Consider the following 15,000-nt stretch of genomic DNA (forward strand, 5'->3'; position numbering starts at 1 on the left):
TAACTCCCACTCTATGTAGGTCAGACTTAGACCTACATCTTATAATTTTACATCCTCGGGCAAAAACCAACAGGAAGTTGGCAATTTCCCATTTTAGACAAAAATGTACTAAAAACACTCCTTTTTACGTCTTTCACCTCTAATTTGACCCCCTTAAAATACTTCAAAACTCACCAAACTTCTTACACACATTGGGACAGTTGGAAATTGCGATCTAAAAAAAAAAACCGAACCCCAAAACTCAAAATTGTGCTCTACATAATTTTTTTAAAAACAGAGAAAAAACTGCTCCTCAGAGGAAAACTCAGACAAAACTGCTTGTAACTTCCGGTAGGAACGTCTTAGAGACATGAAACAAAAACCTCTATGTAGGTCAGACTTAGACCTACATCTTATAATTTTACATCCTCGGGCAAAAACCAACAGGAAGTTGGCAATTTCCCATTTTAGACAAAAATGTACTAAAAACACTCCTTTTTACGTCTTTCGCCTCTAATTTGACCCCCTTAAAATACTTCAAAACTCACCAAACTTCTTACACACATTGGGACAGTTGGAAATTGCGATCTAAAAAAAAAACCGAACCCCAAAACTCTAAATTGTGCTCTACATAATTTTTGAAAAAAACAGAAAAAACTGTTCCTCAGAGGAAAACTCAGACAAAACTGCATGTAACTTCCGGTAGGAATGTCTTAGAGACATGAAACAAATACCTCTATGTAGGTCAGACTTAGACCTACATCTTATAATTTTACATCCTCGGGCAAAAACCAACAGGAAGTTGGCAATTTCCCATATTAGACAAAAATGTACTAAAAACACTCCTTTTTACGTCTTTGACCTCTAATTTGACCCCCTTAAAATACTTCAAAACTCACCAAACTTCTTACACACATTGGGACAGTTGGAAATTGCGATCTAAAAAAAAACCGAACCCCAAAACTCTAAATTGTGCTCTACATAATTTTTGAAAAAAACTGAAAAAACTGATTCTTTAGAGGAAAACTCAGACAAAACTGCTTGTAACTTCCGGTAGGAACGTCTTAGAGACATGAAACAAATACCTCTATGTAGGTCTCACTCAGGACTACCACTGGACAAAAGTATTGGGACACCTAGGACTAGCACCTGCCAAAATGCGGACCCGTCCAACGCTGCTTCCAGCTTTAATTTTACTTGTTTTGGAAAGTCTTGACAAGCCAAATTTTCTTGTTCTATTGGCAGATAATTTGGCTTAGTTCAAATAAAATACCCCTAAAAAAATTGTTCTTGTTTTTGAACACTGACTTTTTGCAGTGCACACTTTAAAACAATATGCAATAATTTTATTTTTTTTTAAAAATTTTCATGCAGACAGACTCAGAGCTTTTGTCTCCATTTTGCTCTTGAACTGAATAAATAACCGATAAAAAGTATACAGTGTTTATAATGTAATGTCATTTTCATATATATTATTAATGCAAGTATTCATTATAAAAGAATGTCAACTTTTATTTTTCATTACTGGAGAATTGTTTACTATTGTACTGTCATTGGAAGGTAAATATCTTAAATAAATAATTAAACAATAATAAAATTGGCTCATTTCTGTAAGCTAAAATGTATCATAAATAAATATTGAATATCTTAAATGCCATTTATTTTTACATTTTCTAAAAAATGAGGTCGGACATTGTCTTTTTGTTTATTGCCATCATGTGATCACGGCGTTCTCGCTCCTTCGTCCGTGTTGATGGGCTCATATTCCATCCATCCATTTTCTACCGCTTGTCCCTTTTGGGGTTGCCCGTCCAATTTGAAGCATTCGGCTTCGCAATCTTCTCCTTTCCTTCTAATTTGTGTTACTTTGTGGTACTTTTCACTGGCGAGCGTGTCGCCCCACTCTAGTCTCCGCCGAGACAAAGATTGTGAATGAGAGGGGTTACTCCGTTCAGTAAGTTCCACTGTTAAATAAACGCGCTGAGAGCGATGCAAGACGTCTTTCTCCCCGCTTGAAGCGAGAGGCAAACGCGAGGCTCAACAATTCTGATTGGCGAACTTGTCCTATCACTCAAATGCCGGTGACGGCGAAGGGGAAAAAAAAAAAAAACCTCCGCCTCTTGCGATTATTTACTGCACTACTAAAAACCTCAATGTCGATTTTGATTTCGATTACCGTATTTTTCGGACTATAAGTGGCAGTTTTTTTCATAGTTTGGCCGGGGGTGCGACTTATACTCAGGAGCGACTTATGTGTGAAATAATTAACACATTAGCGTAAAATATCGTATAATATTATTGATCTCATTCACGTAAGAGACTAGACGTATAAGATTTCATGGGATTTAGCGATTAGGAGTGACAGATTGTTTGGTAAACGTATAGCATGTTCTATATGTTATAGTTATTTGAATGACTCTTACCATAATATGTTACGTTAACATACCAGTTGGTTATTTATGCCTCATATAACGTACACTTATTCAGCCTGTTGTTCACTATTCTTTAGACATTTTAAATTGCCTTTCAAATGTCTATTCTTGCTGTTGGCTTTTATCAAATACATTTCCCCAAAAAATGCGACTTATACTCCAGTGCGACTTATATATTTTTTCCTTCTTTATCATGCATTTTCGGCCGGTGCGACTTATACCGCGGAGCGACTTATACTTTGAAAAATACGATAATCGTGCAGCCCTAATACTACCGTATATCTCTTCTGCTTGACTTCCGAAACTTCCATTTTTGGCCGGGAAATCCAGTTTTTGTCCTTCTTTCCCGGCGTCGTTTTGGTTTGTTTTCGCCCGACAAGCTACAACGCTTGTAGCGTAGGCTCCTTGCAGAGTTTTATGTTCCGCCATTCAAACAAATAACAAAGCGGTAGAAGATGGATGGATGGATGACATGAAGATGAAATAAAAGAAGTCTCTACCATTTGTCTATATATTTACACAAAGTTTGGATTTTTGGCAGGCTTAAAGGGGTTCTTTGCACAGATGCCTAGAGGGCGCCATTTTTCCAATGTATTTTCCAGCAGTGTTTTTCAACCACTGTGCCTTTTTCAACTTTTACTGCAAATACTAATCATGAAATATGCGTCGACGTCGACTTCAAACCACTGAATGTGGGAGTTTTGGTACAGGAATGGTAGAGTTAGCCTAGTGTGAGTACAGCCTTACACCGCCATTGTGTCCCAATAAACTCATCTACACTGCAAAAAGTCAGTGTTCAAAAACAAGAAAATTTTTTACTAAAATGAGGGGTATTTTACTTGAACTAAGCAAAAATGATCTGCCAATAGAACAAGAAAATGTGGCTTGTCAAGACTTTCCAAAACAAGTAAAATGAGCTAACTTTAATGAACCCAAAAATACCTTCAAATAAGTATATTCTCACTAATAACAAGTGCACTTTTCTTGGTAGGAAAAAAAAAGAGACCGTTTTGCTCAATATGTTGAAAAATATCCTTAAATGAAGTAAATGCTAGTGCCATTATTTTGACATAATGATATGCGCAAACCAGCAAACTTATACTAAAAACTAATTTATTGTTCTTAATGGAAAGGCAACAAGGCAAGCGCTTGTTACTCTCGGGGTCTCCTAGCCGCTCAGGCAAATCATATTGTCTAAAAAGGCATTTTTCCATGGATAACATGACATCATCGCGCCAAGTGCGTGCTCTTTCAGTCATTAGTGTGCATATATACAGCCCTGGCAAAACATTTCTTTTGTAATTTTGAGGAATTTATCTGAATGTGCATGAACTATTTCTGTTCAAAATTGTTTGAAATGTCACATGTTTAAATATTAACTGTCAGTTTACTGTACTGTGCCAGCTGTACTACTATATGAGTACATATTTTCTATTGTTTCATTGAAAATAAAACAGCAAAGTCCATTTGGCTGTCATCTGTTTTAATTATGAGACACAATTGTGTCAAAGTCATGATTTGTTTTATTTCATGCTTGAAATAAGAAATGATGACTTTAAAAAAGTAGTTTTATACTTGTGAGTGTTGATGACACAGCTTTGCAACAGTTGATATTCTAGTTTCAAGCATGTTTTACTCAATATAGCTCATCAAATCTCAGCAACAAGCTGTAATATCTTACTGACATCATTTAGGAGCAAAACTAGGGATGTCCGATAATGGCTTTTTGCCGATATCCGATATTCCGATATTGTCCAACTCTTTAATTACCGATACCGATATCAACCGATACCGATATATACAGTCGTGGAATTAACACATTATTATGCCTAATTTGGACAACCAGGTATGGTGAAGATAAGGTTGGTTTTTTTTTTAAATAAAATAAAATAAGATTAATAAATTAAAAACATTTTCTTGAATACAAAAGAAAGTAAAACAATATAAAAACAGTTACATAGAAACTAGTAATTAATGAAAATGAGTCAAATGAAGTGTTAAAGGTTAGTACTATTAGTGGAGCAGCAGCACGCACAATCATGTGTGCTTACGGACTGTATCCCTTGCAGACTGTATTGATATATATTGATATATAATATAGGAAGCAGAATATTAATAACAGAAATAAACAACCCTTTTGTGTGAATGAGTGTAAATGGGGAGGGAGGTTTTTTGGGTTGGTGCACTAATTGTAAGTGTATCTTGTGTTTTTTATGTGGATTTAATAAAAAAATAAAAACGATACCGATAATAAAAAAGCCGATACCGATAATTTCCGATATTACATTTTAAAGCATTTATCGGCATCTCTAACCAAAACACATAAAAGAAGTAAAACACTCTAACTTAAAATCTGCTTAGTGAGAAGAATGATCTTACCAGACAGAAAATAAGCAAATATCACCCTTATTTGACATATTTCATCTTACTTAGATTTCACTTTTTGCAGTGTGAGTGTCGCCTGTCAACACAAGTGTGTATTTTGTGTGCGTCACAGAGGACAAACAACGTCGCTCTCAGGTCAAACTGGGCTCAGCGGCCGATTTCTTCCTGGACATCAACGAGACGGACCTCAGTCTGCTGAACGCCACCATCATGGCGCCGTCGGGCCGCGAGGAGCCCTGCCTGCTGAAGAGGATGTCCAACAACCACATCGGTAACGCGCTCACGTTTTTCACGTGCCCTGCGATCCACACGCTCACCTTTGCTGTTCTCCCCTTCCAGGTATCTCCTTCATCCCCAGGGAGGTGGGCGAGCACCGCGTCAGCATCACGAAGAACGGCCGCCACGTGCCCAACAGCCCCATCTCCATCGTGATCGTGCAGTCGGAGATCGGCGACGCCGGCCGGGTCAAAGCTCACGGCGACGGCCTTGTAGGGGGCGCCACTTTCAACGATACCAGCTTTGTCGTGGACACGCGAGAGGCCGGTAAGTACCGACCATAGGGCACACCATACTGTCTATGAGCGGGTCTATTCAGGTCTATTTTTAATACAAAAGGCGCACCGGATTATAAAGTGCATTAAAAGGCTCATATTATCATTTTTTTCTCCATTTAAAGGCCTACTGAAATGACATTTTTTTATTTAAACGGGAATAGCAGATCCATTCTATGTGTCATACTTGATCATTTCGCGATATTGCCATATTTTTGCTGAAAGGATTTAGTAGAGAAAATCGACGATAAAGTTCGCAACTTTTGCTCGCTGATAAAAAAAAGCCTTGCCTGTAGCGGAAGTAGCGTGACATCACAGGAGCTAGTATTCCTCACAATTCCCCGTTGTTTACAATGGAGCGAGAGAGATTCGGACCGAGAAAGTGACGATTACCCCATTAATTTGAGCGAGGATGAAAGATTCGTGGATGAGGAACGTTACAGTGAAGGACTAGACTGCAGTGCAGGACGCATCTTTTTTCGCTCTGACCGTAACTTATGTACAAGCTGGCTCATTGGATTCCACACTCTCTCCTTTTTCCATTGTGGATCACGGATTTGTATTTTAAACCACCTCGGATACTATATCCTCTTGAAAATGAGAGTCGAGAACGCGAAATGGACATTCACAGTGACTGAACATGTAAATACACGATTAATAATATTCAGCTTGGCGAAGCTAAAAAAATAGAAGCTAACCTAGCTACGTAGCCAACGTGATAGCATAGCAGTCTCAAATGCAGATAGAAACTAAATTTTAAAAAACCCTGACTGGATGGATAGACAGAAGATCAATAATACTATTAAACCATGAACATGTAAATACACGACTAATAATATTCAGCTTTTCGAAGCTAAAAAAATAGAAGCTAACCTAGCTACGTAGCCAACGTGATAGCATAGCAGTCTCAAATGCAGATAGAAACTAAATTAAAAAAAAACCTGACTGGATGGATAGAAAGAAGATCAAAAATACTATTAAACCATGAACATGTAAATACACGGTTAATAATATTCAGCTTTTCGAAGCTAAAAAAATAGAAGCTAACCTAGCTACGTAGCCAACGTGATAGCATAGCAGTCTCAAATGCAGATAGAAACTAAATTTTAAAAAAACCCGACTGGATGGATAGAAAGAACATCGTAAATACTATTAAACCATGAACATGTAAATACACGATTAATAATATTCAGCTTTGCGAAGCTAAAAAAAATAGAAGCTAACCTAGCTACGTAGCCAACGTGATAGCATAGCAGTCTCAAATGCAGATAGAAACTAAATTTTTTAAAAACCCTGACTGGATGGATAGAAAGAAGATCAAAAATACTATTAAACCATGAACATGTAAATACACGATTAATAATATTCAGCTTTTCGAAGCTAAAAAAATAGAAGCTAACCTAGCTACGTAGCCAACGTGATAGCATAGCAGTCTCAAATGCAGATAGAAACTAAATTTAAAAAAACCCTGACTGGATGGATAGACAGAAGATCAATAATACTATTAAACCATGAACATGTAAATACACGACTAATAATATTCAGCTTTTCGAAGCTAAAAAAATAGAAGCTAACCTAGCTACGTAGCCAACGTGATAGCATAGCAGTCTCAAATGCAGATAGAAACTAAATTAAAAAAAAACCTGACTGGATGGATAGAAAGAAGATCAAAAATACTATTAAACCATGAACATGTAAATACACGGTTAATAATATTCAGCTTTTCGAAGCTAAAAAAATAGAAGCTAACCTAGCTACGTAGCCAACGTGATAGCATAGCAGTCTCAAATGCAGATAGAAACTAAATTTTAAAAAAACCCGACTGGATGGATAGAAAGAACATCGTAAATACTATTAAACCATGAACATGTAAATACACGATTAATAATATTCAGCTTTGCGAAGCTAAAAAAAATAGAAGCTAACCTAGCTACGTAGCCAACGTGATAGCATAGCAGTCTCAAATGCAGATAGAAACTAAATTTTTTAAAAACCCTGACTGGATGGATAGAAAGAAGATCAAAAATACTATTAAACCATGAACATGTAAATACACGATTAATAATATTCAGCTTTTCGAAGCTAAAAAAATAGAAGCTAACCTAGCTACGTAGCCAACGTGATAGCATAGCAGTCTCAAATGCAGATAGAAACTAAATTTAAAAAAAACCTGACTGGTTGGATAGACAGAAGATCAAAAATACTATTAAACCATGAACATGTAAATACACGATTAATAATATTCAGCTTTGCGAAGCTAAAAAAAATAGAAGCTAACGTAGCCAACGTGATAGCATAGCAGTCTCAAATGCAGATAGAAACTAAATAAAAAAAAAACCCTGACTGGATGGATAGACAGAAGATCAAAAATACTATTAAACCATGAACATGTAAACACACGATTAATAATATTCAGCTTGGCGAAGCTAAAAAAACAGAAGCTAACTTAGATGCGGCGGCGGGCGTACTCACTGTAGTGCGTCTGCTATCCTGCTCAAAACACAACAAAACCTCCTGGTGTTGGTGTTGCTGTAGTCTGCCGCTCCACCGATCGCACCTACAACTTTCTTATTTGCAGCCTCCATTGTCCATTAAACAAATTGCAAAAGATTCACCAACACAGATGTCCAGAATACTGTGGAATTTTGTCGAAGAAAACAGAGGTATTTGAATTGGGTCCGAACACTTCCCTTGACCTCGTGACGTCACGCGCATACGTCATCATACCGCGACGTTTTCAAGCAGAAGTTTCCTGGGAAGTTTAAAATTGCCTTTTATAAGTTAACCCGGCCGTATTGGCATGTGTTGCAATGTTAAGATTTCATCATTGATATATAAACTATCAGACTGCGTGGTCGCTAGTAGTGGCTTTCAGTCGGCCTTTAAAGCCCCACTTAAGATCTTTCAGTTCTGGTTGATTTTAATGGCACTAATGGACCAAAGTGGTAGTGTTTTGCCAGAAGAAGACCACATTTCCCATGAGGACTAGCACATATAGCGCCAAACTGACATGATGTCCACTCTAATGTTGGCACAGATGACAAATATTATGTCTCTAATGGCTAAATAAGTAGACACTATTAATAAATGATCTTGGATTGCGCTACAAACATGACGCTACGCATCTATCCTACCATTGGTACTTTTAATATTGCAGTCCACACGTATCTCTTATGTGTGACTGCCATCATATTATATATATATAATGTATATAACCTACTCAGGTTAGAGTGTCCACCCTGAGATTGGTAGGTTGTGAGTTCAAACCCCGGCCGAGTCATACCAAAGACTATAAAAATGGGAGCCATTACCTCCCTGCTTGGCACTCAGCATCAAGGGTTGGAATTGGGGGTTAAAATCACCAAAAATGATTCCCGGGCGCGGCCACCGTTGCTGCTCACTGCTCCCCTCACCTCCCAGGGGGTGATCAAGGGTGATGGGTCAAATTCAGAGGGTAATTTCGCCACACCTAGTTTGTGTGTGACAATCATTGGTACCTTTAATATTGCAGTCCACACATATCTCTTATGTGTGACTGCCATCATATTGCAGTGTACATTGTTGCGTCGGACCAGCTCTTCCAACCAGGAAATCTAAGTTACTGGTCAATCCCAAGTTCTTTCGATGACAAATGCTGAGTAAGAAGGACCATCAAGACAGAATTGGAATATTTTCAAGTTTTACTGAAATTTCAGGGGATCAACTTAATCAATACATTCATATATCGGCTACTCTAGTTGATCTGGCATTCCAACGGAAAAACCGACTCCTTTGCACACAAAGAAAACTCCCGTCTCTCCCCCTCGCAACACTGATAAGGGAATGGGTGTTGTATTTCACATTCCAAGGGTGAAGACACTAACCAGGCATCTGAAATGTCTAAAGCAGGGGTCACCAACCTTTTTGAAAGCAAGAGCTACTTCTTGGGTACTGATTAATGCGAAGGGCTACCAGTTTGATACACACTTAAATAAATTGCCAGAAATAGCCAATTTGCTCAATTTACCTTTAACTCTATGTTATTATTAATAATTAATGATATTTACACTTAATTGAACGGTTTAAAAGAGCAGAAACGCGAAAAAAATGACAATTACATTTTGAAACAGTTTATCTTCAATTTTGACTCTTTAAAATTCAAAATTCAACCGAAAAAAAGAGGAGAAAAACTAGCTAATTCGAATCTTTTTGAAAAAATTAAAAAAATAATTTATGGAACATCATTAGTAATTTTTCCTGATTAAGATTAATTTTAGAATTTTGATGACATGTTTTAAATAGGTTAAAATCCAATCTGCACTTTGTTAGAATATATAACAAATTGGACCAAGCTATATTTCTAACAAAGACAAATCATTATTTCTTCTAGATTTTCCAGAACAAAAATTTCAAAAGAAATTCAAAAGACTTTGAAATAAGATTTAAATTTGATTCTACAGATTTTCTAGATTTGCCAGAATAATTTTTTTGAATTTTAATCATAATAAGTTTGAAGAAATATTTCACAAATATTTTTCGTCGAAAAAACAGAAGCTAAAATGAAGAATTAAATTAAAATGTATTTATTATTCTTTACAATAAAAAAAATACATTTACTTGAACATTGATTTAAATTGTCAGGAAAGAAGAGGAAGGAATTTAAAAGGTAAAAAGGTATATGTGTTTAAAAATCCTAAAATTATTTTTAATGTTGTATTTTTTTCTCTAAAATTTCCTTTCTGAAAGTTATAAGAAGCAAAGTAACAAAATTAATTTATTTAAACAAGTGAAGACCAAGTCTTTAAAATATTTTCTTGGATTTTCCAATTCTATTTGAGTTTTGTCTCTCTTAGAATTAAAAATGTCGGGCAAAGCGAGACCAGCTTGCTAGTAAATAAATACAATTTAAAAAATAGAGGCAGCTCACTGGTAAGTGCTGCTATTTGAGCTATTTTTAGAACAGGCCAGCGGGCTACTCATCTGGTCCTTTTGGGCTACCTGGTGCCCGCGGGCACCGTGTTGGTGACCCCTGGTCTAAAGAAACTGGTAGAAGGAACAAAGGAAAAGTACTAGCTGCTCAAACATGGCTATGAATAGAGAAATAACTCTTATGCATCCTCTACAACACGTATCTCTTATGTGTGACTGCCATCTACTGGTCACACTTATTACACCATGTACCAAATAAAATTGCTTGGAGGTCGGTAAGCACAACCAGAATCAACACGTACTAGGCGCACCGGGTTATAAGGCGAATTGTCCATTTTTGAGATAATGAAAGGTTTTTAAGTGCGCCTTAGAGTCCATTTGTTTAGTGCAGGGGTCACCAACGCGGTGCCCGCGGGCACCAGGTAGCCCGTAAGGACCAGATGAGTAGCCCGCTGGCCTGTTCTAAAAATAGCTCAAATAGCAGCACTTACCAGTGAGCTGCCTCTATTTTTTAAATTGTATTTATTTACTAGCAAGCTGGTCTCACTTTGCCCGACATTTTTAATTCTAAGAGAGACAAAACTCAAATAGAATTTGAAAATCCAAGAAAATATATTAAAGACTTGGTCTTCACTTGTTTGAATAAATTCATTAATTTTTTTACTTTGCTTCTTATAACTTTCAGAAAGACAAATTTAGAGAAAAAATACAACCTTAAAAATGATTTTAGGATTTTTAAACACATATACCTTTTTACCTTTTAAATTCCTTCCTCTTCTTTCCTGACAATTTAAATCAACGTTCAAGTAAATTTATTTTTTTTACTGTAAAGAATAATAAATAAATTTTAATTTAATTCTTCATTTTAGCTTCTGTTTTTTCGACGAAGAATATTTGTGAAATATTTCTTCAAACTTATTATGATTAAAATTCAAAAAAATTATTCTGGCAAATCTAGAAAATCTGTAGAATCAAATTTAAATCTTATTTCAAAGTATTTAGAATTTCGTTTAAAATTTTTGTTCTGGAAAATCTAGAAGAAATAATGATTTGTCTTTGTTAGAAATATAGCTTGGTCCATCCATCCATCCATCCATTTTCTACCACTTATTCCCTTTGGGGTCGCGGGGGCGCTGGAGCCTATCTCAGCTACAATCGGCGGAAGGCGCGGTACACCCTGGACAAGTCGCCACCTCATCGCTTGGTCCAATTTGTTATATATTCTAACAAAGTGTAGATTGGATTTTAACCCATTTAAAACATGTCATCAAAATTCTAAAATGAATCTTAATCAGGAAAAATTACTAATGATGTTCCATAAATTATTTTTTAAATTTTTTCAAAAAGATTCGAATTAGCTAGTTTTTCTCTTCTTTTTTTCGGTTGAATTTTGAATTTTTAAAGAGTCGAAATTGAAGATAAACTATGTTTCAAAATTTAATAGTCATTTTTTTCGTGTTTTCTCGTCTTTTAAACCGTTCAATTAAGTGTAAATATCATTCATTATGAATAATAACAGAGAGTTAAAGGTAAATTGAGCAAATTGGCTATTTCTGGCAATTTATTTAAGTGTGTATCAAACTGGTAGCCCTTCGCATTAATCAGTACCCAAGAAGTAGCTCTTGCTTTCAAAAAGGTTGGTGACCCCTGGTTTAGTGAAGTAAGGGGCTCCTTGTCGTTGTAGGCTACGGCGGGCTGGCTCTGGCCATCGAGGGTCCCAGTAAGGTGGACATCCAGACCGAGGACAACGAGGACGGGACGTGCCGGGTCACTTACTGCCCCACCGAGCCCGGGAACTACATCGTCTCCATCCGCTTCTCTGAGCAGCACATCCCAGGTAGGAAGGAAGCATCGCCGACATGGCCGCCACCAAGGTGATCTAAACCGTGTTGGGTGTGCTTTGGGGCAACAGGAAGTCCGTTCACAGTGCCGGTGACGGGGGAGGGCCGCATCCGGGAGAGCATCACCCGCAAACAGAGGGCGGCGCCCGTCGCGAGCGTGGGCAGCGTCTGTGACCTCAGCCTGAAGATACCAGGTGGTTAAAAACTCAATTTTTCAAGGTTTTCCTCCTAAAATGCTGCCACTTTCACCAACTGTCTACTTTCTAATTCTTCTTTTTTTTCCATTCCTTGCTATCCTGACGTCTTTTTCTCCCCACTTGCTTCATCATCTTCTTTCTCCAGCGAGCTGCTTCTTCCCAGCCCTGTCATGGTACTTCCTCTCTCATGTCTCTTCTTTTTTTTTTTTTTGCAAATTAATTTTATTGAGTTTTACAGTTAAAATCACATTTAACAGTCGTACTTTGCTCACGCAAACCCTTCATACAGGCACACATCCACTCATGCACACTTGAGGAGAGACGTGCACTACTCAAGGTTTACAGTAAAGACATTATTAGAAATAATACCCAGATATTGTATATATATATCCATCCATCCCGCTCCGGCTGAGGATCAGCAGGCTATCCAGACCATAGTAAGATGGATGAATATTTCTTGGCATCAAAGATCCTCAGGAAGTGATCACAAGATCACCTCCCGAGGACCTCTCCCCACCGTTCACACTTAAAAAAAGAAGAAGAAAGTCACAGGGCTTGATCAGATGCAAAACAATACAAAATAAAAAGTCACAAAAAAAAAGCAAGTGTGACAAAACCATATCAAAAGTAGGGATGTCCGATAATTTATCGGCCGATAATATCGGCCAATAAATGCGTTAAAATGTAATATCGGAAATTATCGGTATCGTTTTTTATTTTTTTTTATTTTTTATTTTTTTAAATTAAATCAACATAAAAAACACAAGATACACTTACAATTAGTGCACCAACCCAAAAAACCTCCCTCCCCCCATATCTTTCTGTTATCAATATTCTGGTTCCTATATTATATATCAATATATATCAATACAGTCTGCAAGGGATACAGTCCGTAAGCACACATGATTGTGCGTGCTGCTGGTCCACTAATAGTACTAACCTTTAACACTTAATTTTACTAATTTTCATTAATTACTAGTTTCTATGTAACTGTTTTTATATTGTTGTACTTTCTTTTTTATTCAAGAAAATGTTTTTAATTTAGTTATCTTATTTTATTATTTTTTTTAAAAAGTACCTTATCTTCACCATACATGGTTGTCCAAATTAGGCATAATAATGTGTTAATTCACTAATAGTACTAACCTTTAACAGTAAATGTTACTCATTTTCATTCATTACTAGTTTCTATGTAACTGTTTTTATATTGTTGTACTTTCTTTTTTAGTCAAGAAAAATGTTTTTAATTTAGTTATCTTATTTTTTTATTTTTTTTAAAAACTACCTTATCTTCACCATACCTGGTTGTCCAAATTAGGCATAATAATGTGTTATTTCCACGACTGCATATATCGGTTGATATCGGTATCGGTTGATATCGGTATCGTAATTAAAGAGTTGGACAATATCGGAATATCGGATATCGGCAAAAAGCCATTATCGGACATCCCTAATCAAAAGTGACACAAAAAAAGACGACAGTAGTGTAGGATCAATACAAAAAAAGAATAATAATTTAAAAAAAATACAACTACAAAAAAGATGGCTTTTTTTTTCTTTAAATGTCTATAAATTATGATTCAATATATGTCAGTAAAGGTTTCCGGGTTTCTCATGCCTCTTCTTGCTTCTCCTGCGCCCCCTGCTGGTGTGGTGTACATGAAAAGGGGGATGAGGGGGGGACAGCCTAATGGAGTTTGGGCTCCGTGGTACCTGTGCTCAAATGCTGGTTTTGGAAGTCAAAATACGCCCTTGAAGAATTTCTTAGATTGCGTTTAATGTCTTTGAAACAAGTAGTAATTAAAGCTGCAAGCAGCATTGGTCGGGCCCGCATATTTGGCAGGTGCTAGTCCTAAGTGTCCCAATACTTTTGTCCAGAGTTAGTTCGTAGTGAGTTCGTAGTGTCCCAATACTTTTGTCCAGAGTTAGGCGTTAGTGTCCCAATACTTTTGTGTAGGTGTCCCAATACTTTTGTCCAGTGTTAGTTGTTAGTGTCCCAATACTTTTGTGTAGGTGTCCCAATACTTTTGTCCAGTGTTAGTTGTTAGTGTCCCAATACTTTTGTGTAGGTGTCCCAATACTTTTGTCCAGTGTTAGTTGTTAGTGTCCCAATACTTTTGTGTAGGTGTCCCAATACTTTTGTCCAGTGTTAGTTGTTAGTGTCCCAATACTTTTGTGTAGGTGTCCCAATACTTTTGTCCAGTGTTAGTTGTTAGTGTCCCAATACTTTTGTCCAGTGTTAGTTGTTAGTGTCCCAATACTTTTGTCTAGGTGTCCCAATACTTTTGTCCAGTGTGAGTTCGTAGTGTCCCAATACTTTTGTCCAGAGTTAGGCGTTAGTGTCCCAATACTTTTGTCTAGGTGTCCCAATACTTTTGTCCAGTGTGAGTTCGTAGTGTCCCAATACTTTTGTCTAGGTGTCCCAATACTTTTGTCTAGGTGTCCCAATACTTTTGTCCAGTGTGAGTTCGTAGTGTCCCAATACTTTTGTCCAGTGTTAGTTGTTAGTGTCCCAATACTTTTGTCCAGAGTTAGGCGTTAGTGTCCCAATACTTTTGTCTAGGTGTCCCAATACTTTTGTCCAGTGTGAGTTCGTAGTGTCCCAATACTTTTGTCCAGTGTTAGTTGTTAGTGTCCCAATACTTTTGTCTAGGTGTCCCAATACTTTTGTCCAGTGTGAGTTCGTAGTGTCCCAATACTTTTGTCC

General features: G+C 36.9%; 1 protein-coding gene across 2 annotated transcripts in view; it reads left to right on the plus strand.

Annotated features, from left to right (window-relative positions):
* flnbl (filamin B, like) overlaps nt 1-15,000 on the plus strand; it is a 196,431-nt gene that overhangs the window by 172,163 nt on the left and 9,268 nt on the right. Inside the window, exons 38-41 of one of the 2 annotated variants that reach the window (XM_062038188.1) lie at nt 4,909-5,067; nt 5,136-5,339; nt 11,940-12,092; nt 12,168-12,293. In XM_062038188.1, coding sequence (XP_061894172.1) covers nt 4,909-5,067; nt 5,136-5,339; nt 11,940-12,092; nt 12,168-12,293 — 642 coding nt within the window. The remainder of the gene's footprint in view (nt 1-4,908; nt 5,068-5,135; nt 5,340-11,939; nt 12,093-12,167; nt 12,294-15,000) is intronic. The other variant, XM_062038189.1, reaches the window with a different exon arrangement.

This window comes from Entelurus aequoreus, linkage group LG26, assembly GCF_033978785.1.
Source record: "Entelurus aequoreus isolate RoL-2023_Sb linkage group LG26, RoL_Eaeq_v1.1, whole genome shotgun sequence".
NCBI classification, from domain to species: Eukaryota; Metazoa; Chordata; class Actinopteri; order Syngnathiformes; family Syngnathidae; genus Entelurus; species Entelurus aequoreus.